The 27,639-nt window shown below is 45.4% G+C and overlaps 1 protein-coding gene across 3 annotated transcripts in view; it reads right to left on the minus strand.

Annotated features, from left to right (window-relative positions):
- TMEM266 (transmembrane protein 266) overlaps positions 1–27,639 on the minus strand; it is an 85,045-nt gene that overhangs the window by 49,382 nt on the left and 8,024 nt on the right. The window contains exons 2-4 of one of the 3 annotated variants that reach the window (XM_066238485.1): positions 20,367–20,424; positions 12,561–12,692; positions 9,191–9,379 (exon numbers count right to left, since the gene is read on the minus strand). In XM_066238485.1, the coding sequence (XP_066094582.1) occupies positions 9,191–9,379; positions 12,561–12,574 (203 nt within the window). In that variant the 5' untranslated portion in view covers positions 12,575–12,692; positions 20,367–20,424. Of the gene's footprint in view, positions 1–9,190; positions 9,380–12,560; positions 12,693–17,893; positions 18,031–20,366; positions 20,425–27,639 lie in introns of all 3 variants that reach the window. The other 2 variants (XM_066238484.1, XM_066238483.1) reach the window with 2 other exon arrangements.

Here is a 27,639-nt window from a genome sequence, read left to right on the forward strand (position 1 = left end):
GCATTGCCCACACATCTCTGAAGGGCTGTCATGAGTTCAAGGCTGACTCAGGGGAGGGTTCAAGTAGCCATGAGACCCTCTCCCACTTAAAGAGTCTTCAATGTTGGAAATTGGCCACAAGTCTGAGAGTCTCCTTTGTGCCACGCTGGATGGGCACGGCTGCCTGGATGAGGTCCACTTCCTAACAGGGTGGGAGCCAGTGGGCTAGTTTTCAGGCACACACCATTTCTCTGTCCAGCTCTCTCTGTTTTTCTTTTTCTTTTTTTTTCTTTTTTTTTGGTATTTTTCTGAAGTTGGAAATGGGGAGGCAGTCAGACTCCCGCATGCGCCTGACCGGGATCCACCTTGCATGCCCACCAGGGGGCGATGCTCTGCCCATCTGGGGCGTTGCTCTGTTACAACCAGAGCCATCCTCAGCGCCCAGGCCAACTTTGCTCCAATGGAGCCTTGGCTGCAGGAGGAGAAGAGAGAGACATAGAGGAAGGAGAGGGGGAGGGGTGGAGAAGCAGATGGGCGCTTCTCCTGTGTGCCCTGGCTGGGAATCGAACCCGGGACTCCTGCACGCCAGGCCAACGCTCTACCACTGAGCCAACCAGCCAGGGCCCAGCTCTCTGTTTTGGGCTGTAGTTTGGCATATCCTGGGTCAGCCAGGCTCCGCCTACTTCTGTTTGGCCAAAGTCCAGACCCAAGTACCTCTACAGATTCCTCGGCACCCCAAAACCCCATAAATTCAGCTCCCTCTCCTTGGAGGACCTGACCTTGGGTTAAGATTGCTTTCTCTCATCCAGGCTGCGCTCACCACCCTGCAAAATGGTCAGAGGTGCTCTGCTCCCATCTAGTGGTGGCTTGTGGCTGTACACCCCGTATCAGCCAGGATGTGGGAACCCAAGGTTTATTTTGCTGAGGAATAATGTATTTGTGAATTTACCGCTTTCTTAATCAATGAAAAATCTTTTTAGTTGTTGAATTAAACCTGTGCTTACTATAAAAAATTTTTTTTGATCTGAATTTATTCCCTTTATTCCCTCTTTGGGGCAAGAACCCTCCTGGAAGCCTGATTCTATTAAAAATATAAAGAGTGCAGGTCACAGGGTCAGCCTGGAGTCCAGGGCAGCTGCTACGCCAGAGAAAGGGGCTGTATTCATTACAGACAAATCTCTTTGGCATCAAGAAAGTGAATTAATAAAGCTAATTTTTAACTTTTTTCTTCTTTGGGGTAAAATGACGCAAAGATTTCACAAGCCATGAACTTCCAGACTTTGCAGTTTCAAGGTCATGGCAGGGATGAACCTGCCTTTTAATCCTGAACCCCAAAAGGCTTTTCCTTCTTCTAGAAAGATGATAAAATTGAAAAATAAAATAAAAATATGCTGAAATTGTACTAAGTGAAGTTGGAATCTTCTGAAGCAAATCAGGTTTCTTTGTTTTAGGATGACTTTGTGGAGGGGTATGGAATTACCTCAGAGGTGGACCAGCCATGACCACAGCTTTGAGTTGTGGTCCAGGGCTTGGTCCCTCCATGTGGCTCTTCCTCAACTCCACAAAGGTCTGGGGCCAGCCCCCAACTTTCCCCAAACAGAACTGGCTTCCCTTCTCTTCTAACACAGCCACTCATTCATTCAAGTCATTCCTTCATTCACCAACACCCACTCTGTTCCAGGATCACAGGAGCTGATCCCTGCTCTAAGGGTGCCCCTGGGCCAGTGATGAAAGCAGATTCAGGGAATGAAAAGGGTATTTTGGGCTCCAGCTCAGTAGTTTCCTCCACTTCCCCATCTTGGCCTCCAGCCGTTGTTTGCTGGCCAAGCTAAAATTATTTGTCTTTATTTAAAGATGCTGCTATATTGAACCTGTCTCTTTCTAGCTTGACATCTCATAAGCATCCCTGTGCCCCATTATGACTTCTTCCTCTGACTGTGAAGTTCCAGCAGAAATGTCCACTGGCATCATCCCCAAGTGATAACACCCTTTCTGTCTACTCAGCCTTCCTCCAGGCTTCTCCGGTCTGCAGGTCTGGCCCTGACCTCTCAGGTTAGACTTTTTAGAACCCTAAAATATAAATAACTACAAAAGGCTGAATATCTTTCATTCCTTATTTTACTTTTCCATTTTTGACAAAGATTATCCTACACTCTCCATGACTCTCTGGAGCATTCTTTTTCTACATGGCCACAGAGTTGCCATCTAACCCTTGCCTTGCCCAGCCTTCCTCAACATACACTCTGCCAACGTCACCTCTCCTACAGTTGTGGGGCTACCTAGGGCAGAGATTCTGGTCCTCTCTGAATTTTCCCTCTGGTGGCCTCTTGTCTAGCCAAGACCCTTCAAACCAACCAGGTTAAGAACTTCTAGTTTGCTCCTTGAGTTAGGTTCCTGCAAACCCAGTGACCCTTCTCCAAAGGTGGATGGCAGGGTCAATGACAAATAGTCTCATGCCTCAGTTTCCCACCATTGACTGGGATGATGTCCAATGCCAAATAATGAGGACCAGGCAGAAAGAACTCTGATTACAGAAACACAAAGCTGGGACCATGGACACAAGTCAAACTGCTTCAGAATGAAAGAGTCACATCGACTGAATTAATGATCAAACCAGCTAAGAAGGCAGACATGTAGATCTTTCTCAAATCAAACAAGACTCAAAAGGCAGAAGGAAAAATTCAGTTCTGGATCGAAGACTCTGACTGGAGACTTGGCTCTTTTCGAGGCTGTGGTACATTCTGGGTGATTCTACAATATCCATCTCATCCAGCCCACTGGGGTAATAGCAATGTGTTTTGGGAAATGATACTGTTCAAAGGGTGGGCTTGATTGACCTATGGATTTTCCCACATCCCTTACCATGTGACCTAATTCTAGCCAATGAGAGAAATGTTACAGGATTTTGGGAAAGTTCTCTCTTGCTCTTAAAAGAGAATGATAGACAGCTATCTTCTCTCACCAGACATGAACAGAGAACGATGTGGCCTCATTATCATAGGCCACCCTCTCGCACACCAATGGGAATATCATAGCATCAGGATGAAGCCAACACTGCTGACGAGAGCAGGATGAAAGGAACCTGGTCTTTGTTGGTATTGTCGAGACCCTGCACCAGCTGACAACTGCCCTGGCTCTGTGGTACATGGGCCAGTGAAAGTGCTCATTGCTTGGGTTTGAGATGGGTTTTCTGTTACACACAGTCCAAAGCCCCTGGTTGATGGAGCCACTAGACCTTTGTGAGAAGGACGGTATAGTGAGGAGATACTGAGCCAAGAGAAATTTACAGACTCTAGGTGACATAACGTGAGGGATGAGGAAGAAGCGGCTGAGCCAGTCTGTCAGGGTGAAGTAGACAGTGCAGCCGACTCAACTCAGGGGACTCAGACACCTGCTCTGTTCCCCTTCTCTCCTGCCATGGGTGTCTGTTCACACTTGAGGGCACACATGGAAGTCTGTGTCTTACCCTTATTGAAGGAGGAGGCAGAAGCAGGGAGGAGACTGACTTCGACACCTGGCTGCAGAGAAATGAAGGCCAGAAGCAAACAGGACCAGAGCTGTGGCATCAGAAGAATCGCTCCTGGGCGCTACTGAGCCCAGGATGGTATTCTTCCCCACTTTGTGTGGACACCCTGTGGCCTTGTGGTTTTTGAAGTCCCTGAACTTGGCACTAGCAGTCCCATTAGTGACACTGGCAGAGGCAGTAAACATTGATAAGAGGAAGTCAGAGCAGGAGAGGAGAAAGGACACAAATTCCAGGGGTGACCAGAGCTGACTGACTAGATTCATGGAGCTCTGCTGTCTGGGAAGCCACTGGCTCCTGTTGAGGAAGGAAGAAAGCTTAGAGCAGGGGTCAGGAACCTTTTTGGCTGAGAGAGCCATGAACCCCACATATTTTAAAATGTAATTCCATAAGAGCCATATGACCCGTGTATGTTATGCATTATCCAATAAAAATTTGGTGTTGTCCCGGAGGACAGCTGTGATTGGCTCCAGCCACCCGCAACCATGAACATGAGCGGTAGGAAATAAATGGATTGTAATACATGAGAATGTTTTATATTTTTAACGTTATTTTTTTATTAAAGATTTGTCTGCGAGTCAGATGCAGCCATCACGAGCCATAGGTTCCCAACCCCTGGGTTAGAGTGATTATAAATGGGCCTCAGTGTGCATGTAACTCATCTTGGCAGTTATGGCAGAGGCAGGCCAGGTAGCTAGGTCTAGGTTCCACCGGTTGGAGCCATGGAAAATACATTTTGGGAAAAGACAATTTATTTGGGGCCTGTTGGGTTTAAGATGGCCAGAAGTCCTGGAGGGCAGGTCATGGCTCCTGAGGCTGGATTTGAGAATCGTCACTGAAAAGGCTGTATTTAACAATTAAACAAGAACATTTTTCCTCTAAAACATGCAGCCAACTCCAAGACAGAAGAATAGATGACACCACAGATTCTTGTTAGAATTCTGGGATGTTTGGGACCCTGTGAAGATGGTCAGAAAGTAGCTGGAGATGAGCCATGAGCTTGAGAGAAAGAGCCAGAGACATATACCCGGCTTTGAAAGTTGCAAGTTGAAGGATATTAATTTAAGTTGCATAGATAAAATTACCCAGTGTGTAGAGCAAAAAGGGACAAAGACAGAAAACGAAGAGCCTCAACATTTAAGAGCCAAGCAGAGAAAGAATAAATTTGAAGAGGCCGGAAAGATCAGCCAGGTAACAGAAGACAATCAGGAAGCGTGGTGTAGCAGCAGACACAGGAAGACTGTCAAGAGTGGCTGGCAGTTTCAAACGCTGGACAGAGGACAATATAAGGTTTCTAGCAACATTAGGCTGTCAATGACCTTGTGGAGAATAGTTTCTATGGTGTGAAGGAGGCTGAAGCTAGATGCAGTAGATTGAGAAATTAATGGGAGGGGCACAGGGGACATGGCAAGTATTCATGAGGCTTTCAAGTTTAGCTGCAAAGAGGAAAAGTGAGATGGTGGCAGCTAACTGGGACAAGAATGAGGAGTACACAGACAACATGAGAGACCTGGCCATGTGTGACAAGACAGGGTGAGGCTGTAAGGGAAGAGCAAAGTTCATGAGAAGGTGGGAGGGGAGGGGGAATCAGAGCTCATGAGGTGAGGGGGCCCTAGAAGGAGGACTGAGGGTGGGGTGCAGACTATCCATGACTGTTTCTACTTCTTCTTTTTTTTTATTATTAATTTTTTTTTTAATTTTTATTTTTATTTATTCATTTTTTTTAGAGAGGAGAGAGAGAGAGAGGGAGAGAGAGAGAGAGAGAGAGGAGAGAGACAGGGGGGAGGAGCTGGAAGCATCAACTCCCATATGTGCCTTGACCAGGCAAGCCCAGGGTTTCGAACCAGTGACCTCAGCATTTCCAGGTCGACGCTTTATCCACTGCGCCACCACAGGTCAGGCCTGTTTCTACTTCTTCAAAAGGAGAGGTCATCTGCTGGGGCAAGAGGGGGCTTGAGGAAAGTGGACCTGACCTAAAACAGTCCCCTGGGGACCAGGAGTGAAAAGTGACCACAGGGAACTGTCAGACAAAACTGAGAAACAAGGTGAGACTGGGCACTGAGTCTGGGAGGTGTTGTTCTGGACTGAATGTGACCCCCAATATTCACATATTGAAGCCCTAACAACTGGATGTGATGGGTATTGCAGGTGGGGCCCCTGAGAGGTAAGTAGGTTTAGATGAGGTCAGAGTGGGGCCCCCATGATGGGATTAGTGCCCTGATAAGAAGAAGAAGAGTTGGAGCTTGGAGATGGCTTTCTCCACCCACACACAGTGAGAAGGCAGCCATCTGCAACCCAGGACAGTGCCATCACCAAACACCGATCATATTAGCACCTTGATCTTGACTTACCATCTCCAGAATTGTGAGAACAAATTTCTGTTGTTTAAGCCACTCATCTGTGGTCTTTTGTTATGGCAGCTGGCTGATTAAGGTGCCCACTTGCATAGTTGTTGGCTTTTCCTCCCTGGCCCCCAGCAGCCTGGCACAGAAGCAGAGGGAAGAGCAGCTACCTTTGCAGTATGAGCCCTACTAGGCAAGTCCGTCAGAAGGACAAGTGGAAGTCAAGAAGCTTGACCAAGGTGGGGCTCCTCACCAAATTACAGTGATTGTACCTTCTTTTCTTTTTTTTTTAAATATTTTATTTATTCATTTTAGAGAAGGGGGAAGAAAGGGAGAGAGAGAGAGAAGGGAGAGAGAAGGGGGAGGAGCAAGAAGCATCAACTCCCATATGTGCCTTGACTGGGAAAGCCCAGGGTTTTGAACTGGCGACCTCAGCGTTCCAGGTCAACGCTTTATCCACTGCGCCACCACAGGTCAGGCCTGATTGTACCTTCTTAACAGGGCTTCATGGACAAAAGGGCAAAGGCATTTGACAGTGTAGTTTAGCAGTGCTATCACACATGTAAATGCAACCACAGTCACAATGTGTGATGTTGGAAAGGGACAGGTGACAAATGGAAACCCGTTATGCTGGCCTGGGTCACAAGCCAGGAGATGCGGCTCCACTTCTGTCTCTGGCCCTGTGTGACCTTGGGCAGGATCCTTCCACATTCTGGACTCTGCTGTCCTATTAGGATACTGAGAATAGATACTTTTGAAGGTATTTTCCAGATCTAACATTCTCAGATTCTGGGAAACTTAAACATACTGAAGTATCACTGACCTCAACAGAAGTGAATGGTGGGGTGCTGGGCCCCTGAGGTCCCTTCTCTTCCTGCAGAAAAGATTCAAGCCCATGTATAACATGTCCCTTAATAGGAAGAGGTGTACTTGACAAGACTTCCCCTGAAGCTTTTCAGAGTCCCACCAGAACTGTAAATATGTTGTTTTGCATTGCTTCAGAAAGGGCCAGGTGGGAAATTTTGTGGAAACCCCAGGAAATGTAGCAAGAGCCAAGAAGCCTTGTGAGGAGAGGCTCCCCGCCTCCTCACAGTGTGCTTTTGTTTTGCTTCCTTTGTCCCTGGCTTCTGTCCTGGCTCTGCTCTTCCTTCCTCCAGGAAGCCTTCTGGCTGCCAAGTAAGCCCTGCAGAGAGCACCAGCAGAGTGACAAGTCCCTTACCCACTGCTTCCTATCACCCAACAGGAGCAGCTAGCTTTCCAGGGCACACCTGGACACTCAAATCAAATCAAGAGTCTCTCTGCCCTGTGGGCACCTCATTTGTATTCTCACTGATGGAAGAAACTTTGCAGAAGCCAAATTCAGAAACAAGTGCAGTGATAAGCCTGGGCCTCTACCTGCTTTCCCTTGTCCCTACTAGGCTCCTGCGGTGCAGGATGCCCACAGGCTTCCTGGTATGGATCCTTCAAGGCCTTCTGGTCACAAAAACCTTGGGCCAGCTGGGGCCTTTATGAGGCTGTACTTGAGACCACCAGAGTGCAGCGACAGGGCAACCTGGTGCTCAGGGAGCGCCCCCCCTACATAATTCTCAGAGCCCAGTGAAAATCCATGACTCCTTCTTCAAAAACTATTCAGAATTTCTAGGCAGCCGCAGCACAGTATCAAACCAAGCAACTGCACAGGCTGCAAGAGCATGAAGCTGACCCTGGTTCAGGGGCCTGTCAGTCCAGCCTTCAAGCCAGGGGAGCCCTGCATGCTGACAGCTCTCAGGGTGGCTCACCACCACCAGGCACCCCTTAGCTATCTCTCACCTGTTTGCCTGTCCTTTTTTCCCAATGTCCTGCTGAATCTGTGCACAACACTTGGAGAAAATTATATTTTCAGAGAAAGCCACTAGATGAAGTTTGCACAAAAGGTGCATGGTTTCACGATTGTTAGGCAATTTCTCTCGGGAAACGGGGAGCCCCTCTAGAAAACAAGCATAGGGCATCCAAGCTCTGAAAATTTAACTCTAGTCAAGACTTCCTGTTAGCTTCTAAAATAACCCATCAACCCGCCTGACCAGGCAGTGGCGCAGTGGATAAAGCGTCGGACTGGGATGCAGAAGACCCAGAGTCTGGATAGAGTGTCGGACTGGGATGCGGAAGACCCAGGTTCGAGACCCCAAGGTCGCCAGCTTGAGCGCAGCCTCATCTGGTTTGAGCAAAAAGCCCACCAGCTTGAACCCAAGGTCTCTGGCTCCAGCAAGGGGTTACTTGGTCTGCTGGAGGCCCACGGTCAAGGCACATATGAGAAAGCAATCAATGAACAACTAAGGTGTTGCAACGTGCAATGAAAAACTAATGATTGATGCTTCTCATCTCTCTCCGTTCCTGTCTGTCTGTCCCTGCCTATCCCTCTCTCTGACTCACTCTCTGTCTCTGTAAAAAATAAATAAATAAATAAAAATTAAAATAACCCAACAATCCTTCATATTTTATATTCAAAGTAGCCATCATGTTCCAAAATATTTACAGGCATCTTAGAGAGAAGAGTGGCCCAGAAGTGGCTCCAAAGCTCCTGGTCAATATTTACATTTCTGTATCTAGAGCAACAAGGTGGGCTGGGGAACTTCGGAACCTGCTATGTGACCCTGGGACTGTGCCTGCCCTACACTGGTCTTCAAATGGGTGCATCTCCCCTGCTCCATCTAGCTCTAACACTCTACCTCCACCTTCAGGAAGTATGTTTGTAAGATAGACCAGGCTACTGAGATGTTAATTGGGGGAATAAAGGCATCTAATCTGATTGACAAACTAAGGATAAGGAGGTAGGAGCCACACCTCTGAATCAGGGACCAGCACATCCTACAGGCCCTTCCTGGAAAGGAAGCAGCAAAGCTCCCAGATGGATGCTGCTATGTCCCCAAGCATACTCAGCAAGTTACCGAATGCAGGGCGCTTTCTTCCAGCCTCTTTCCTGGTGAGAGTTGGCTGACAGAGGGCAGTGCAGTCCAAGTCCATTCCTATGTGACTTTGGGCATGTCCCTGATCCCTGTGCATATCCTGATTCTCAGTGTGCAGAGAGGGGCTAGATGAGCCATTAGGGGGCACATCAATTCCTAAACAAATTTTTGACTCTCTGACTTCCAAGAAAATGCTTCATATGAGGCTGTGTCTAGCAATAGCAGGTAATTTCTATGCTCAAAGTCTTTCTCTGAGGAGAACAGTCTGTGCAGAGAAAGGGGGCTGGGTGGCCTGATGTGAACATCTGGTCTCTTACTACTCAGTATCCCTAACCTTTGTGTACCATGTGGGAGGGGATGACAGAAACCCAGGGAGGTATGCAACAGACAGTCCCAGCACCTACCCTTCTCTTTGGTAATCTTCATCCAGATTTGACAGGAGCTGAGAGCCTGCTGTGGAGAGGTCAACTGCGGCCAGGGGCAAGTCTCGATAGGCAAAGTTCACCAGCTGACCAGGAGCAATGCTCTTGGTTTCCTCGTCTACTTGTTGGGAGATGATCTCAACTTCAGAAATTCCTCGTTCTGTAGCAGGCCTGAGTTGTGGAGGAGGCAACAGGGCAGTCATTTCTCACAAGCAAATCACTTTTTCTATTCCCCAAGGAAAGGAGGGAAGATGCACCAGAGTGACAAGTCCTTATACTTGTTTCAAAAAGTTTAATTTAAATTCTTTAAAAATAAATATATTTTTTTTATTTATTGATTTTTAGATAGAGGACAGAGAGAGAGAAAGAGGGAAGAGAAGCAGGAAGTATCAACTCATAGTAGTTGCTTCCTGTATGTGCCTTGACCAAGCAAGCCCAGGGTTTCAAATCAGCAACCTCAGCATTCCAGGTCAATGCTCTATTCACTGTGCCACTACAGGTCAGGCCAATTTAAAATTTTAAAACATTTTTTCCAACCACCATTGCATCTCTAACCAATAGTACTCAGTAGCAGTTATCCAAGAAGTTTAGAGCTAAGTCTGTCTACTTTTCCTTTGGTTGAATCATCCAGGTAATTGAGGGGAAAGTGAAATTTTTATTTGAACACCACAGGTTAGCTGCCTAAACTACCTGAACTCACCAAGTAGTTTCCGAAGCCAATTCTCTTTTTTTTTTTTTTTTTTTTCATTTTTTCTGAAGCTGGAAACGGGGAGAGACAGACAGACTCCCGCATGCGCCCGACCGGGATCCACCCGGCACGCCCACCAGGGGCGACGCTCTGCCCACCAGGGGGCGATAATCTGCCCATCCTGGGCGTCGCCATGCTGCGACCAGAGCCACTCTAGTGCCTGGGGCAGAGGCCACAGAGCCATCCCCAGCGCCCGGGCCATCTTTGCTCCAATGGAGCCTTGGCTGCGGGAGGGGAAGAGAGAGACAGAGAGGAAAGCGCGGCGGAGGGGTGGAGAAGCAAATGGGCGCCTCTCCTGTGTGCCCTGGCCGGGAATCGAACCCGGGTCCTCCGCACGCTAGGCCGACGCTCTACCGCTGAGCCAACCGGCCAGGGCCGCCAATTCTCTTTTGAAGACCTATTTCAACCTTTGCTTTTTGCTACTTGTCAAGCATAGGCAATAGCAATCATGTTTGCGTGACATTTATGAAATGACTCAAGACAGTCATAGGATGTGAGGTTTCTGTGTTTCTCAATAATTGAAATAAATGTATTTGTGTTTATGGGGGGGGCCTCTCGGCTCCAACAGATGTTTTCAGAAAGCAGACACTGGGTTGAATTTGTTATTGTCTTCCAGATTACTCAACGAAAACTATGGATTAAAAATTGAATAGAGCCCTGGCCGGTTGGCTCAGCGGTAGAGTATCGGCCTGGCGTGTGGGGGACCCGGGTTCGATTCCCGGCCAGGGCACATAGGAGAAGCGCCCATTTGCTTCTCCACCCCCCCTCCTTCCTCTCTGTCTCTCTCTTCCCCTCCCGCAGCCAAGGCTCCACTGGAGCAAAGATGGCCCGGGCGCTGGGGATGGCTCCTTGGCCTCTGCCCCAGGCCCTAGAGTGGCTCTGTTCGCACAGCAGAGCATCACCCCCTGGTGGGCAGAGCATCGCCCCTGGTGGGCGTGCCGGGTGGATCCCGGTCGGGTGCATGTGGGAGTCTGTCTGACTGTCTCTCCCCGTTTCCAGCTTCAGAAAAATACAACAACAACAAAAAAATTGAATAGAGCTTTCTGACCAATGAAGTATTCCTGGCTGGTGGGTAAGTTTCTGAGACAAATAACGTTTGGCTCTGACAAGAATCAAAAAAGCTACTTCTGTCTTCCCGACTTTCCTGCCCTCAGTCCCCTCTGGCCACTGATCACAGTGGCCCAACACTATTTCAGGTTACGTGGCATCTCAGCAGGAGACAAGGCCTCCACTGGAGGAGTGAAGGTCCCACAGTTTATAACCTGACTATTGAGAGTACACCTCGGTTTGTCCAGTCAAGGTACATACGAGAAGCAACTACTACAACTTGAGGCTTCCCGCCTCCCGCCTTCTCTCTTTCCTGCTCTTTCCTCTCTCTAAAGTCAATAAATAAAATCTTAAAAAACCAAACAAACATACAAAAAACAGGGTGATGAACAACACGTATTAATGGCTTCATTCTTCACTCTTCCTTTGCCGTGTGACTTGCAGCTCCTCCCCTCAAAAGGAAGAGTATACTTCCTAATCCTTGATTCTGTGTTCAGCCATGTGACTTGCTTTGGTTAATGGGATATTAGCAGACGTGATATAAGTGCAGGCATGAAAAGGCCCTTGTGAATTTCTATTTTGCTGTTGCCCCTGTGATATTGCCATTAGAAGGTGACCAGCCTAGCACAGGGGAGGATGAGGGACACACAGAGCAGAGTCCAGTGTCACCTGGATCAGCTGACCACCAGCAGAGCCCACATCCAAGGATGATCCCATTCCAGGCAGCACTGGAAAGACAGCCTAGCTGGCTACCCCCGACATGAAGGAATAAGCACTTACTGCTGCATTCCATTGAGGTTCTGTAGTTGGTTGTCACACAGCATTGCTGTGGCAATAGTGGGTTCTTGCTCCAGGTGACAACAGCAGCCCCTAGCTAGGCAAGCTGGTGCTGAGATGTGCAACAGAAGGTGTGCTATTCTTACTTTGGTATTTTTGTCAATAATTTGCAACCACAAAACAATTGACTGCTTTGCTAGTGCTAAGTAAGATTAAGGGTTTGGTCCGCATAGCATCTCAGGTTTAAGAACTGACAGCAATTCTCCCTGACGAGTTCTGCCCCTGGCTTCACAAAGCCTGCTTATAGAAACTTGGTCATGATTTCTAACTTTCCTTGCAATTCCTGTTTTATTAATTCACCTTAAGCACTTCCTAATCTAATCTGTCTTGAGGTTTGCTTTTGAAAGGCTTCCCCATTTTCTGTGGTCTCCTAAAAAAATATGTGTAGTGGTTTCTTGAATCGGAAAATCCTTGTATTTTGGGAGACTGATAATAACATTTTTTTTAAGCAAGAGAAAATAACAAAATTTAATAATACATATGTATGTGAACCCCGCACACATGAAAGTTAGATAACCCACATGCATGAGAGGGTCAAGCAACAGTTTAATGAGATTATGTTAGTGAAGCAACTCAGAGAAAAAGCAGATTTTAATGTTGGGCTTAAGGACAAAACAACCTGGAGTTCCTCCATCCACACAGAGCTACAGTTGCAACCACAGTTGTGATTCTGAGTTCCCCACTCAGCACCCACAAAGAGCAGATCCCAATGCTACTTACTGTGGGTTACTCATGTTTAGAGATACAGCCAGAGCTGTGGGTTTTCTTGGTGTCTAGTGGGGCTCAGCTATCTTGAAGCCCATTGTCGGCATTTCCAAGCATGAGTTCTATGAGGCATATAAATACAGTACCCTGAAAACAAATAATTGAATAGAAATTTAGTACACTCAGATGCTAAAACAAAATTCTCTTAAGATCATCTAAAAACAGAAGTCCTAAAAAATAAAAAATAAAAAATGGAAGTCCTTAGTACTTTCCTCCATAAAGCACTTTTCATCATAGTAATGTTAAACAGATTCCTATCATTATCTTCTGGGGGTTAATAACAAACAGAATGTCTCTTTTGAGAGATGAAAAAACAGCATCAGAGTGACAAAGTGACTTTTTTGCATTACACACAGATGGCAGTAGAGCCAGGCTGGATGGATCCCAAGCTTTCTGACTTCTAACCCACAGCTCTTTCCACTACACGTGCCTAAGGAAAACAGGGTAATTTTATATCTCAGCTTTAGGAATCTCAAATATAAGGCTTGCCTCAAAAATCTCAAGTGTTTTCCCACAAATTTCTTTCTCTTATTTCCATTTCCATCTGGTAATTCTGCCTCTCCACTCTTCCAGGCTTCTCTCTCCTCCCATTCTGGGATGGGTATCTCAGCAAGGAAAGGTTCAGAGCCTGGCTCCACTCACTAGTCTCGTCACCTTGGTAAGTTACTTAACCCCTCTGTCCTCAGTTTCTCCAGCTAGAAAATGGGAATAAAAATAAACTAACTAAATGAGTTAATGCAGTAGTCCCAACCTTTTTTGGGCCACAGACCGGTTTAATGTCAGAAAATATTTTCACGGACTGGTCTTTAGGGTGGGACGGATAAATATATCATGTGACCAAGACAAGTGTCAAGAGTAAGTCTTAGACGGACGTAACAGAGGGAATCTGGTCATTTTTTAAAAATAAAACATCGGGCCCTGGCCCGTTGGCTCAGTGGTAGAGCATCGGCCTGGTGTGCAGAAGTCCCGGGTTCGATTCCCGGCCAGGGCACACAGGAGAAGCGCCCATCTGCTTCTCCACCCCTCCCCCTCTCCTTCCTCTCTGTCTCTCTCTTCCCCTCCCGCAGCCAAGGCTCCATTGGAGCAAAAGATGGCCCAGGCGCTGGGGATGGCTCCTTGGCCTCTGCCCCAGGCACTAGAGTGGCTCTGGTCGAGACAGAGCTACGCCCCGGATGGGCAGAGCATCGCCCCCTGGTGGGCGTGCCGGGTGGATCCCGGTCGGGCGCATGCGGGAGTCTGTCTGACTGCCTCCCCGTTTCCAGCTTCAGAAAAATACAAAAAAATAAAAAATTAAAAAATAAAAATAAAATAAAAATAAAACATCGTTCAGATTTAAATATAAATAAAACAGAAATAATGTAAGTTATTTATTCTTTCTCTGCGGACCGGTACCAAATGGCCCACGGACCGGTACCGGTCCGTGGCCTGGGGGTTGGGGACCACTGAGTTAATGCATATAAAGCACTTAGAATAGTGCCTGGCATGTAGTGTTGGCTTTTATTATAATTACAGTATTTATAAATTTAAATTGCACAGTTTGTTGAATATGAGCACATTCCAAAGTACAGTGTGTCCGTAAAGTCATGGTGCACTTTTGACCAGTCACAGGAAAACAACAAAAAAACGATAGAAATGTGAAATCTGCACCAAATAAAAGGAAAACCCTCCCAGTTTCTGTAGGATGATGTGGCAGCATGTACGCATGCGCAGATGATGATGTAACACCGTGTATACAACGGAGCAGCCCACGGCCATGCCAGTCAAGATGTGGACAGTACAGAGGAAAGTTCAGTGTGTTCTGTGGCTCGCTAAATTCGAATCCATGACCAAAGTGCAATATGAATATCGGCGCGTTTATAACGAAGCGCCACCACATAGGAATAACATTACTCAGTGGGATAAGCAGTTGAAGGAAACCAGCAGTTTGGTGGAGAAACCCCGTTCTGGTAGGCCATCAGTCAGTGATGAGTCTGTAGAGGCTATACGGGATAGCTACCTAAGGAGCCCTAAAAAATCTGTGCGTGAGCCCACATCGAACTGCACTGAATAGTTCACTGTGGAATAGTTCACTGGGAGAGTTTTCCTTTTATTTGGTGCAGATTTCACATTTCTATTCTCTTCTGTTGCTTTCCTGTGACCAGTCAAAAGTGCACCATGAGTTTACGGACACACTGTATTTTGATGGCTGAGTCCAAGAATCTCTCTTAAACTCTGAACTAGGTAAACAGAATATACTTTTCTATAAGCCAGTGCTCTAGTACCATCTGGAAGTCTCCTGGGAAACTAACAATGTGGCAGAAACTACACAGACAAAGAGACAGACCGGAGTTCTGGATGGTTTTGCACAAGTTATTAGGGAGGTTACTCCAAAAACCATCCTTTTATAAACTGCTTCCACTGCAAACTGCTTTCCTACATCAACAAGACAAAATCCGTCTCTCTCCCTTCCTGAAGATCAGCTCTCAGAGGCAGCTGAACTTCAGACAAACTGTAGAATTGTTCTGTCCTGCAAAAGAACATGTGCTCCTAGGTGAGAAATATCAGGGGACAATGATAAATTTCCCAAGTGGGGAAGTAAGTGCCTTTAAGTTCTGTATAAGAAAAGTGAGAGCTCTAGTTAAAGAAACTTTAGGAAATCTTGGGAAAGCAGCTGGAAATAAGAGAGATGGAGAGCTTTCGAAAATCAGAAACACTTTAATACAAGAGACCGCAGTTTCCACAGCAGATGTTTGTGGGACAAAAAAGCATGGGACAAAGGGTGGGGACGTGTGTGTGTGTGTGTGTGTGTGTGTGTGTGTGTGTGTATATGACTGGTCATGTGACTGCCTAACCTCAACAGACAATGAAGCCAGGATGTAGGAACCAACAAATGGGAAACCGGGTGAGCAATGCCCCCTTCTGGAGCCATGTTTTAACACACTGTATTACCAAGTGAGCACTTGACACACTGTGCAAGGAATTAGCTCTGTGGAGGATACAATAGGAAAGTCTTTACTTTCATGCGCCTTTCAGTCTGTCTGGGCATCAGTCTTCTCTCTCAGATTCAGACTTGAATTTATACCATTGGCTCTCCTGGGTCTAAACTTCTCAGTTTCCACTACAGTGTGAGCCAATTCCTTATAATAAGCCATTTTATGAAACACACACACACACATCCCATTGGTTCTGTTTTTCTGTAGAAAACTGTCTAATATATCAGGAAATGTGAAAAGCACTCACAGGACTGGGCTTGCCTCTTGTTTGTACATCACCATGGCAACATGCAGGCCCATCATCTTAGCCAGCCAGCCAACAACCAGCTGCTCCCAAGGTATGTTCGTGAGCTCGGTCAAGACCAGAAGAACCACCCAGCTGTGCACAGACTAAATCACTAACCCATATAAATCAGGAGCTAAATAAAATTATTGTTTTTTAAAAATTTATTCCTCAGCCTGACCAGGCGGTGGCACAGTGGATAGAGCGTCGGACTGGGATGCAGAGGACCCAGGTTCGAGACCTCAAGGTCGCCAGCTTGAGCGTGGGCTCATCTGCTTTGAGCAAAAGACTACCAGCTTGAACCCAAGGTCGCTGGGTCCAACAAGGGGTTACTCGGTCTGCTGAAGACCCGCGGTCAAGGCACATATGAGAAAGCAATTAATGAACAACTAAGGTGTTGCAAGCGCAATGGAAAACTAATGATTGATGCTTCTCATCTCTCTCCGTTCCTGTCTGTCTGTCCCTGTCTATCCCTCACTCTGACTCACTTTCTGTCTCTGAAATAAATAAATAAATAAATAAATAAAAATTTATTCCTCAGTCATTTATTAGCACCTTCTGTGTTCTAGGAACCATATTAAATATTGAGATTATCAAGATAAGAGAGACAATCATAGCACTCAAGGAACTTGTGGGCTAGTGGTAGAGACAGATGGACGAACAGAAATTAAAATTCTATATTCTGGTGGCGCAGTGGATAAAGCATCGACCTGGAAATGCTGAGGTTGCCGGTTCAAAACCCTGGACTTGCCTGGTCAGGGCACATATGGGAGTTGATGCTTCCAGCTCCTCCCCCCTGTCTCTCTCTCCTCTCTCTCCTCTCTCCTCTCTAAAATGAATAAAATAAAAATTAAAATTAAAAAAAATTCTATATTCTAGGAACCATACTAAACATTGTTATCAAGATAAATGAGACATGGTCACAGCACTGAAGAAATCTGTGGGCTAGTGATAGAAACAAATGCATAAACAGAACAATGAAGCATTTCAAAAGAGTGTTTTGAAAGCTGTAAACTTCCTTAAAAATATTAAGCACTTAATGACTTCTCACTGGCAGGTACAATCCCCACCACTTCATTCAGTCATCTGTTTTTTTTTAAAGGGGTGTTTTTTTAAGCCCACCAAAGTTTCAGGGTGGTTTATTATATGGTACTATTGTGGCAATAGATAACTGACACATTATAGACAAATGTCCAATGCAACACATAAAATAATTCAAAGGTGTGTGTGTGTGTGTGTGTATTTATCTCTCTCTCTCTCTCTCTCTCTCTCTCTCTCTCTATATATATATATATATATATATATATATTAGCAAGAGAGGAAGAGGAGAGAGAGAGCAAGACAGGACCTTACAGACAGGAAGGGAGAGAAATGAGAAGCATCAACTCATAGTTGTAGCACCTTAGTTGTTCATTGATTGCTTTCTCGTATGTGCCTTGACTGGAGGGCTCCAGCTGAGCCAGTGACCCCCAGCTCAACCCAGCAATGTTGGGCTTGAGCCAGTGAACTCAGGCTTCAAGCCAGCAATCTTTGGGCTCAAGCCAGCAACCCCATGCTCAAGCTGGTGAGCCCTTGCTCAAGCCAGCGACCTTGTGGTTTCAAACCTGGGTCTTCAGCATCCCAGGTCGACACTCTACCCACTGCGTCACCACCTGGTCAGGCAAAGATGTATATTTCTAAAAAGCTAAATTTCTCTCCCTACTATATTTTAACCCTCCATTTCTTCCTTGAAGTCCCTATGTTAATACCCAGGTATGAAAATTCTTGCTCAAAGTTATGCAAACATGTGCCCACATGCCTAGGCTACCTTTTGTAGGTTTGTGTTTAACAAAATAAAACTAACTCTGTAATTTGCTTTTATCACTTACCAATATATAAGGGACATCTTTTCCCGTCAGTAGATAGACTTACATTTTCTCTAATTCTTAACACACATCCCCCCTTCTCTCTCTCTCTCTCTCTCTCTCTCTCTCTCTCTCTCTCCTCTAAAAAAAAAATGAATAAATAAATAAAAATAAAAAAAATTGCCTGACCTGTGGTGGCGCAGTGGATAAAGCATTGACCTAAAATGCTGAGGTCGCCGGTTCAAAACCCTGGGCTTGCCTGGTCAAGGCACATATGGGAGTTGATGCTTCCTGCTCCTCCCCCCTTCTCTCTCTCTCTCTCTCCTCTAAAAAAAAAAAAAAAGAATAAATAAATAAAAATAATTCTTAACACACATGAACATATATAACTTCATATACATTGATTACCATAAAATTCATGCTTTCAGAGGCTCCTTTTTCTCTTTTGCCTGCTTCCGACACATTACCTGCCTCACTGCTATCCTCTCCCAATATACACACGCACATGTCACATGCATACCAACACTAAACCTATGTACATCACCCCTTATTTTTCTTCGTGCTTTCATGTAATTATTTACAAATAAACATTCTGTTGTTTGATTTAAAATATACACTATTCACACTGAACAGGGACTTCTTGTAGAAATCCCTTTGCCGAGTCAAGCAGTAAAACTCAAATTCATATTTTAATTAATGGCTTCATAATATTCCATGGCACAGATGCTCTGTAACTTAGTTAACAATTTCCTTGTTGATGGGCAGTTTTCAGATTTTTTTTTTTTGCCACTGTGATAAATACTACAATAAACACCCTTGCTTGTGTCTCATTCTTGTCACTTCAACAATCCAGAATTTCATCCCCATTTTTTTCCAACCTGAGTGCCATTGCTTAAACACTAGCCCTAAAATTTCTCAGCTGCATTATTACAGTCTTCCCAAGTTAACACTCAATCCCTCATCCAGCATTTTCTACACTAACTCCAAAAAGGTCTTTTCTCCACACTAACTCCAAAAAGGACTTTTTCTCCAGTACTTGAAAAAAAAAAAGATGCATGATTCACATATAAGTAAACATGCTCATTGTAACCATACAGTTGGATAAGCCTGAACAAAACCACCACCCCAATCAAGATACATTCCTGTTGTCCCAGAAGTTCTCTCACAACTTTGTAGTCAAGTATTTTTTGGATATATATTTTCAATTTTAGGTAAATATCTTAGAGTAAATTGCCAGTTTCTAGGATAAGTGTAGTATGTTTAACTTTATATGATACTGCCAAATAGCTTCTCAGAGTGGCTATGCTACATTATAATTCCACCAGCCATGTGTGAGAGTTCCAGTTGCCAAAAGAAGTCTTTTTAAAATGTAAATCTGTCATACTATTTCCTACTTAAAACCCATCTCTGGCTCTCATGTGCCACAGGAAATGGGCAAAGCCCTCCATTATCTGTGTCCCGAATCTCTAGCCCTCTCTCCACATGCTCCCTTCACACTTATCTCACTCAGTTGTTCTTTCACAGCTTTGCATAAGCCCTTCCCTCTGCCAGAATCCCACTTTCTTCCTCATTTGCATAGTGAATGCCTACTCATCATTTTGGAGGTGTTTGCTGATGACTTTAACCTGCACCCACACCTTTATGAGCTAACTGCTAGATTCTGTGCTCCTTGAACACACAGGGCATAACTCCATTATCATGCTCTGCTCCATGTATCAGAGCTTACATGATTTTCTTTTCTCCACCTACCAGGCTCCTGCCAGGCACTCTCTCCCTCACTTCCTTCTACCAGTGTCTAATGATGGCCTCCCACCAGACAGATCCAATACTGGGGCAGTGCACAGAATGACGAGTGTTACAGTCCCTCCCTCCATAGATCTTACAGCAGAGGGGAAAGACAGTCAAGTAATTAAACCCATAAATGTAGAATTAGAAAATGAGTCAATGTTCTGAACAAAAGGACTAATGAGTCTACCAGGATATAAAAGAGGAACCTGTACCACGTAGGGCAAGGGGCATGAAGGCTTCCCTGAGGAAACAATGCTTGACTTGGGATCTGAGGGAGACAGAGGAAATAATTAGGTAAAGTATGTCCCCTCCATATGGTGGGAGAGAACTTGGGACTATGGCTAACAGTGAAATGAAGCTGATGAGCTGAGATCACAGACCTATGGGCCCTGTGTAAAGGACAAGCGTTGGGCAAAGACAAGATCAGAACTTGCTAAGGGTTTGGTCACTATTTTGCTTGAGACTGAGAAGCAGAACTAGTAATATTATCTTTGCCCAGCATTTGTCATGGTACCCAACACATGGTCATGTGTAACAGATATTTGTTGAATTGATGAATTTTAGAAGTGTTTAGGGTCTTGTGAGGCTGAAGAAAAGAGGCTACTTGTCTCCCACGTGGGCTGCAGGGCTGAGGGAAGGGCATTTTTAAGAAAAAGCACAACTTGAGATTGTTGAGAGAAAACAGCCAACAGAGACAAAGAATGTAAATACATTCTGACATAAGTGAGAAGGGACAGAATCAAGAATACAAAGGTTAGATTTGAATAAGAATAATAATTCCTCCTTTGAGGAATTCTCTAGAGGGAAAAAAAAAAAAAACAACTACCTGTTGGGAGAGGCATTACTATAGTCATGAGGTTTAGGGGCCATTTACCTGAATCTACATGATACCACCAGACAGCCACTGGTTATCCATGTGCCATGGAGTCCACCTACAATCAGAGTGCACAGATCTGGTGCTGAAAATTTTCACCAAGTTTTTACAATAACCTTTCTTAACATTTTTTTCTTTCCTTTCTTTTCTTTTTTTAAGTGAGAGGAGGGGAGATAGTGAGACAGGTTCCCACATGCATCCCAACTGTGCTGGCACCCCCCACCCCCGGTCTGGGGCCAATGCTAGAATTAATTGAGCTATCTTTAGTGTCTAAAGCTAACACACTAGGACCAACAAAGCTATCCTCAGCGCCCGCCAGGGCCAACGCTGGAGCCAATCAAGCCATAGGCTGCGGGAAAGGAAGAGAGAGAGAAGGGGGACAGGGAAGGGAGAGAAGCAAATGGTAACTTTTCCTGTGTGCCCTGACTGGGAATTGAACCTGGGACGTCCATACACTAGGCCAATGGCTCTATCCACTGAACCAACTGAGCCAACTAGCCAAGTCCAATAACTTTTTAAAGATATTGTTTTAGGCCCAATTTAAAGATATTTTACAATTTACAGAACTTGGGTTCAGGTTAAGAATGCTGTCAATGCATAGCTGACCTGGAACTGGAACTCAACTCCATCTGACTCCACTGCAAGTAGCCAAGGCAGCTAGCTTAGGTTCCCTTCTCACTGCTTCGATGTTTTGCTCCAAAAGAGTTGGAACATCCATGAGCCTGGACACAGTGCAAGGCGATACATGCAGTTTCTGCCTATGGGATGGGCTTATTTTGAATTATGTAGAATTATAAGAATTACAGAATTCTACTATAATTATATGTAGAATTATGTAGAATTATAAGACTCCTGGGGTCTTATAGGAGTGAATGAGGACTAATAGGGTAGCTTGGGAACTTAGAATGTGATACTCTGCCACAGAACACATTATCCCGATTGAGTTGGAAAGGATCAAAAAGAAACCAACACAGGAGTACATCACAGGTTAACCTAATTAAGATGAGGTCAGTGGTTTGTCCATAGTTGGTGGTGTAGGCAGGAGAGTACTGTGTCCCAATTGTGAAAGCCTGCCTTGCTGTGACCTTTTGAGCTCAGAGCACAAATGCCAAGATGGCAATAACTTTGGTGGTAACTAGAGTGATTATGCAGCCCATAAAAGAGAAACCTATCCTAACAGGAGAAACGGAACCTTTGGAATAATCACCAGCATCCATAGGAAACTACAAAGCTGTGAGGGCCCTGGGCCAGGAGACAGGTGGCCACACCAGCAGAGAATAGCAGGGGCTGTGGAACCAGCCCCATCTGCAGAGAGCAGTACTGTGGGGTGATCTCAATTAGAGGAGGCAGGAACCGCAATGGGTGGGCAGAAGTTCCCAGTTTGAAACGGTGCCTTCAGGGATCTTACCAGAAGACATCATTCTGTATCTCTGCTGCCACCAGATAGGATGTCCCTTGATTATAACCAAGCTTTCTTATGCTTCTTACAGCCCTTGCACTTACAAACCAGGGCCTATGTAGTCTGTGCTCTATTAGACTCATTTTCATTTAGCAGAGTCCAAATTCTGCATCCAGCGCATCTTCTCCAACCTCAGGACACGCAGTGGGTTAAATAGTGTCTACCCAAATTCACTCAGAACCTCAGAACATGACTTTATTTAGAAATACGTCTTCATAATTAGTTCAGATGAGGTCACCCTGGATTGAGATGGGCCCTAAATTCTTATATAAGGCAGAAGAGGAAAAGGCCACATGAAGACAGAGGCAGAGACTAGAGTGAGGCCACCACAAGCAAAGGAATGCCTGGGGCCACTAGAAGAGGCAAGAAAGGATTCTCCCCTAGAGTTTTTATTTTTTAAGATTTTATTTATTGATTTTTAATTTTTATTTTTTTTTTTGTATTTTTCTGAAGCTGGAAATGGGGAGAGACAGTCAGACAGACTCCTGCATGCGCCCGACCAGGATCCACCTGGCACGCCCACCAGGGGCGATGCTCTGCCCCTCCCGGGCGTCGCTCTGTCGTGACCAGAGCCACTCTAGCGCCTGGGGCAGAGGCCAAGGAGCCATCCCCAGCGCCTGGGCCATCCCTGCTCCAATGGAGCCTTGGCTGCAGGAGGGGAAGAGAGACAGAGAGGAAGGAGGGGGGGGGGGTGGAGAAGCAAATGGGCACTTCTCCTATGTGCCCTGGCCGGGAATTGAACCCGGGTCCCCCGCACGCCAGGCCGACGCTCTACCGCTGAGCCAACCAGCCAGGGCTTTATTTATTGATTTTACAGAGAGAGGAGGATAGAACTAGAAGTGTCAAGTCATTGTTGCTTCACTTTAGTAGTTCATTGCTTGCTTCTCGTATGTGCCTTGTCCGGGCATGTCCAGGGTTTCGAACCAGCAGCCTCAGCATTCCAGGTCAATGCTTTATCCTCTGTGCCACCATAGGCCAGGCTCCCATAGAGTCTTTATGGGGAGTGTGGCCTTGCTAACTCCTTGATGTGAGAGAATAAATTTCTATTTTTATTAAACTATCCAGTTTGTGGTACTTTGCTACAGAACTTACACAGAAGCTAAGGTCCATCTTCCTAAACAGGCATCATAGGAGCTCTCCAGCAGCTAAGTTCATCCCATATATAAGTGTCAAGGAAGAAAATGTCTGCTGAATAAATACATTTCCCAGATTTTGAATTGAGGGAGAAGTATGATGTCCCAAGGCAGCATGGAAGGATCAATGATAACACTAGATAGTAGCTAGATGGCTCTTTACCAAAAAGGCTCACTTTGTAATGTTAGCTTGGCAAATTTACTAAGTGTCAGGATGTGGCCTCTAGTTCTATCATTCTCAAGGTTGAGTCATTAGGTAAATCATGCTAATGAAGCTCATAAGAAATAAAAATTAGGCCACAAATGTATTCATCAGTATATGTGTGAGAAAGAAAGAAAGCTTCTCTTCCAGTATCCAAAATGCCCACATTCACTACCAGGGCCCAGAGTTATCACACTGGGGAGCTGATCAGCAACTGTACATTCTATGGAGTCAAAGCAAGGGGTCAGGGCACCACACAGCAAGCAAAAGAGAGGGAACACTATCCCAACCACAAAGAAGCCCAGAGACCTTCCTCGCACCACAACTGTCTGTGTCCAGCACTATAAGTTCGGGCTGGCCATTCTGAACAAAATAGAATGATTGTTTTAAGGCATTTAAATTATCCTACTATGCTTTGAGATAGTTTGTTATGCAGCAATAGTAACCATAACATGCCAATTAAAAACTGTTAGCCTGACCGGGATATTAAAATGAGAAATAAAAAACAAAACAAAACTTACACCTAGTATGGTGATAGAGTGATAGTATTTACTTATATATAAAAATTAGGGGGAGGGTGTAACCATATGTGTCACTAGGTATAGGTCCCAAACTTCCCATTGAGTGTCATCAATTTCAGTGAACTCGCATCCACAGGAACTGGACAAGAGGCCTTTAATCTATGTATAGGTGCACTGCAGTTTTCAAATGGAGATTGAGTTGAAAATATGGATGCTACCGGTCAGACACAGGCCAGGCCAATCACACTACAGATGAACACACTGTTGCAAAAACTGAATATCTCTACAACGTACCATTTGATAACACAGCATCTTTTGACCCAGACCGGGCTACAGAGCTGCCTACAGTATATAATTAAAGGTTTCGAATATACTAAGGTTTATTCCTGCCAAATGCCATTCATGTATGCCTGACTTTTCCAACAAATGTAACTGAAGTACAATTTGTAAACCAAGCATACCGTGTGAATTATTTTGTCCTTGTTTAAGGCATTGCACAGTTCAGAGTAGAGAAGTTATTCTGGGATCCCTAAATCACAAAGCCCAGTCTGTCATTTAACCAGCAAGGATGCCAGAACCCAGAAGAGTGAAATGACTTGTCCAGATTTACACTCCTGGGCTGAACTCCAGGAATCCCGATGCCTTATTGTGATGCTTCTTTTCCAAACCTGGAATATTATCTTTGGAAAAGGAGACTAAAACGCAATAGTCTGAATGTTCTTACAACTAAAAATAGCATTATTTCGGCCCTGGCTGGTTGGCTTGATGGTAGAGCGTCAGCCTGGCGTGCGATTCCCGGCCAGGGTACACAGGGTAAGCGCCCATATGCTTCTCCACCCCTCCCCCTCTCCTTCCTCTCTGTCTCTCTCTTCCCCTCCCGCAGCCAAGGCTCCATTGGAGCAAATGATGGCCCAGGCGCTGGGGATGGCTCCATGGCCTCTGCCTCAGGCGCTAGACTGGCTCTGGTAGCAACAGAGCAATGCCCACTGGTGGGCGTGCCGGGTGGATCCCAGTCGGGCGCATGGGGGAGTCTGTCTGACTGCCTCCCCGTTTCCAGCTTCAGAAAAATAAAAAAAAATAAAAAATAAAAAAAAAAAAGCATTATTTTTTTCTAACCTTTGTCTTCAAACTGACTCAATAGCCAAAGTAACTTTATGTTTATTCATAGTTTCAAGAACCACATCGTTTCAACAATTTCGACTAATTTTAAGGTAATTTTAAAATATTCATCTGGCCTGACCTGTGGTGGTGCAGTAGATAAAGCACTGACCTGAAATGCTGAGTTCGAAACCCAGGATTTACCTGGTCAAGGCAAATACAGGAAGCAACTATGAGTTGATGATACTTCCCGTTTCCCTCCCCTACCTCCTTTCTCTCTCCTCTCTCTAAAACAATAAATAAAATCTTTAAAAATAGCCCTGGCCGGTTGGCTCAGTGGTAGAGCGTCAGCCTGGCGTGCAGAAGTCCCGGGTTCGATTCCCGGCCAGGGCACACAGGAGAAGCGCCCATCTGCTTCTCCACCCCTCCCCCTCTCCTTCCTCTCTGTCTCTTTCTTCCCTTCCCGCAGCCAAGGCTCCATTGGAGCAAAAGAGCGACACCCTGGATGGGCAGAGCATCACTCCCCGGTGGGCGTGCCGGGTGGATCCTGGTGGGGCTCATGTGGGAGTCTGTCTGACTGCTTCCGGTTTCCAGCTTCAGAAAAATACAAAAAAAAAAAAAAAACTTTAAAAAAAAAAAACTTTAAAAAAAAAAAAAACTTACCGGCCAGGGCAAAAAAAAAAAAAAAAAAAAATCTTTAAAAATAAAATTCGCCGGCCCTGGCTGGTTGGCTCAGCGGTAGAGCGTCAGCCTAGCGTGCGGAGGACCCGGGTTCGATTCCCGGCCAGGGCACACAGGAGAGGCGCCCATTTGCTTCTCCACCCCTCTGCCGCACTTTCCTCTCTGTCTCTCTCTTCCCCTCCCGCAGCCAAGGCTCCATTGGAGCAAAAGATGGCCCGGGCGCTGAGGATGGCTCTGAGGCCTCTGCCTCAGGCGCTAGAGTGGCTCTGGTCACAACATGGTGACGCCCGGGATGGGCAGAGCATCGCCCCCTGGTGGGCAGAGCGTCGCCCCTGGTGGGCGTGCCGGGTGGATCCCGGTCCGGCGCATACGGGAGTCTGTCTGACTGTCTCTCCCTGTTTCCAGCTTCAGAAAAATGAAAAAATAAAATAAATAAATAAATAAATAAATAAAATAAAATTCGCCTGACCTGTGGTGGCACAGTAGATAAGGTGTCAACCTGGAATGCTGAGGTTGCCAGTTCGAAACCCTGGGCTTGCCTGGTCAGGGCATATACAAGAAGCAGCCAGCAGCCACTATGAGTTGATGCTTCCTGTTCCTCCCCCACCTTCTCTCTCTCTAAAATCAATAAATAAAATCGTAATAAATAAATAAATAAATAGCCTGATCTGTGGTGGCGCAGTAGATAAAGTGTCAACCTGGAATGCTGAGGTCACTGGTTCAAAACCCTGGGCTTGCCTGGTCTCCACATATGGGAGTTGATGCTTCCTGCTCCTCCCCCTTTCTCTCTCTCTCTCTCTCTCTCTCTCTCTCCTCTCTTAAATGAATAAAAAAAAATTTTTAAAAAAATAAATAAATAAAAACAAACTCCATCTGGTATAAATCAAGTCTCCAAGTCTCCAGTCTCACATCCAGCTCAAAGCTTGGGCTACCATAACAAAATAGCATAGACTGGTGGCTTCAACAACAGAAATGTAAATATCACAGTTCTGGAGCCTAAAATCCAAGATCTTGGTGCCAGCACAGTCAGGTTCTGGAGAGAGTTCTCTTCCTGCCTTGCAGACGGCTGCCTTCCCACTATGTGTTCACATGGTGGAGAGAAAGAAAAAGAAATCTCTCTCTCTTTCTTTTCTTATAAGGCCACAGTCCTATCAGATTAGGGACCCATCCTTATGATCTCATTCAATCTTAATTGCCTCCTAAAGATCCTATCACCTAAAACAGTCAGTCACATTAGGGGTTAGGGTTTCAATATATGTATCTGGCAGGGGGCACAACTCAGTCCACAGCACTGGACATAGGCTTTGGAGCTCCTTCCACCTGTTAGCAAGACCGGGTACATCGAAGATGCTCACGTCTGTGGAATAAGTAATTCTACCTTGCCTCCATGATTTCAGAAACCATACAAGGCTTATTTCTAGACTACTGGGTAGTGAGCAAACACCTTAGGGTCCTCTATGTATGCTTTCCCCTTCCAAAGGTAATTAACAAGCCAAAGGTGATCTATGGTCAGAGCAGGTCTCTCCCAAGGTTGGAGCCTTGATGTTTTTCAAGAAGTGTTGCATGTAACTGTTACTTGCAGCCAACTGAAATGCTACTACATTTAGAAAGAATGAAGACTGCCAATTGGAGTTGGGATTTAAATCACAAGTGTACAGATAAATTTCCTAACAGCCACAAAGATTACTGAGCAACTGTGGCACTTTACCAAAACACAGAGGATCTGTTATTGCTACTTCACCGCTGAAGCACTTGACAGTGCCATCTTAGAGCAGCTTTATTGTCAGAAGCAGCTTCTGGTGGGGACAGCTGGCCAACCTCAGGTCATATATAATTTCCTCCCATGATAACCAACTAAGATTTCTCTAGAAATATTATTTTTGGAATATTACACTTATTGTCAAAGGCACTGTAAAAGCATTTTAGGCACATAAATACAAGTCCAGCAAAAACACTCCAAGGGTGATTGTAACAGCCCCAGATGTGTTGTTGCATTCAGACTTGAGACCTTCAGGAGTAAGATGGTCTGGACTTTTGTAACTACTTTATCTGTTTATATCTCCTTATTCCTGATGCAACCTATAATTGATTATGGATACAAAATTTTAAAAATTAGCCTGACCAGGCGGTGACACAGTGGATACAGCGTCGGACTAGGATGCGGAAGGACCCAGGTTCA

Source organism: Saccopteryx bilineata, chromosome 7 (genome assembly GCF_036850765.1).
Source record: "Saccopteryx bilineata isolate mSacBil1 chromosome 7, mSacBil1_pri_phased_curated, whole genome shotgun sequence".
NCBI classification, from domain to species: Eukaryota; Metazoa; Chordata; class Mammalia; order Chiroptera; family Emballonuridae; genus Saccopteryx; species Saccopteryx bilineata.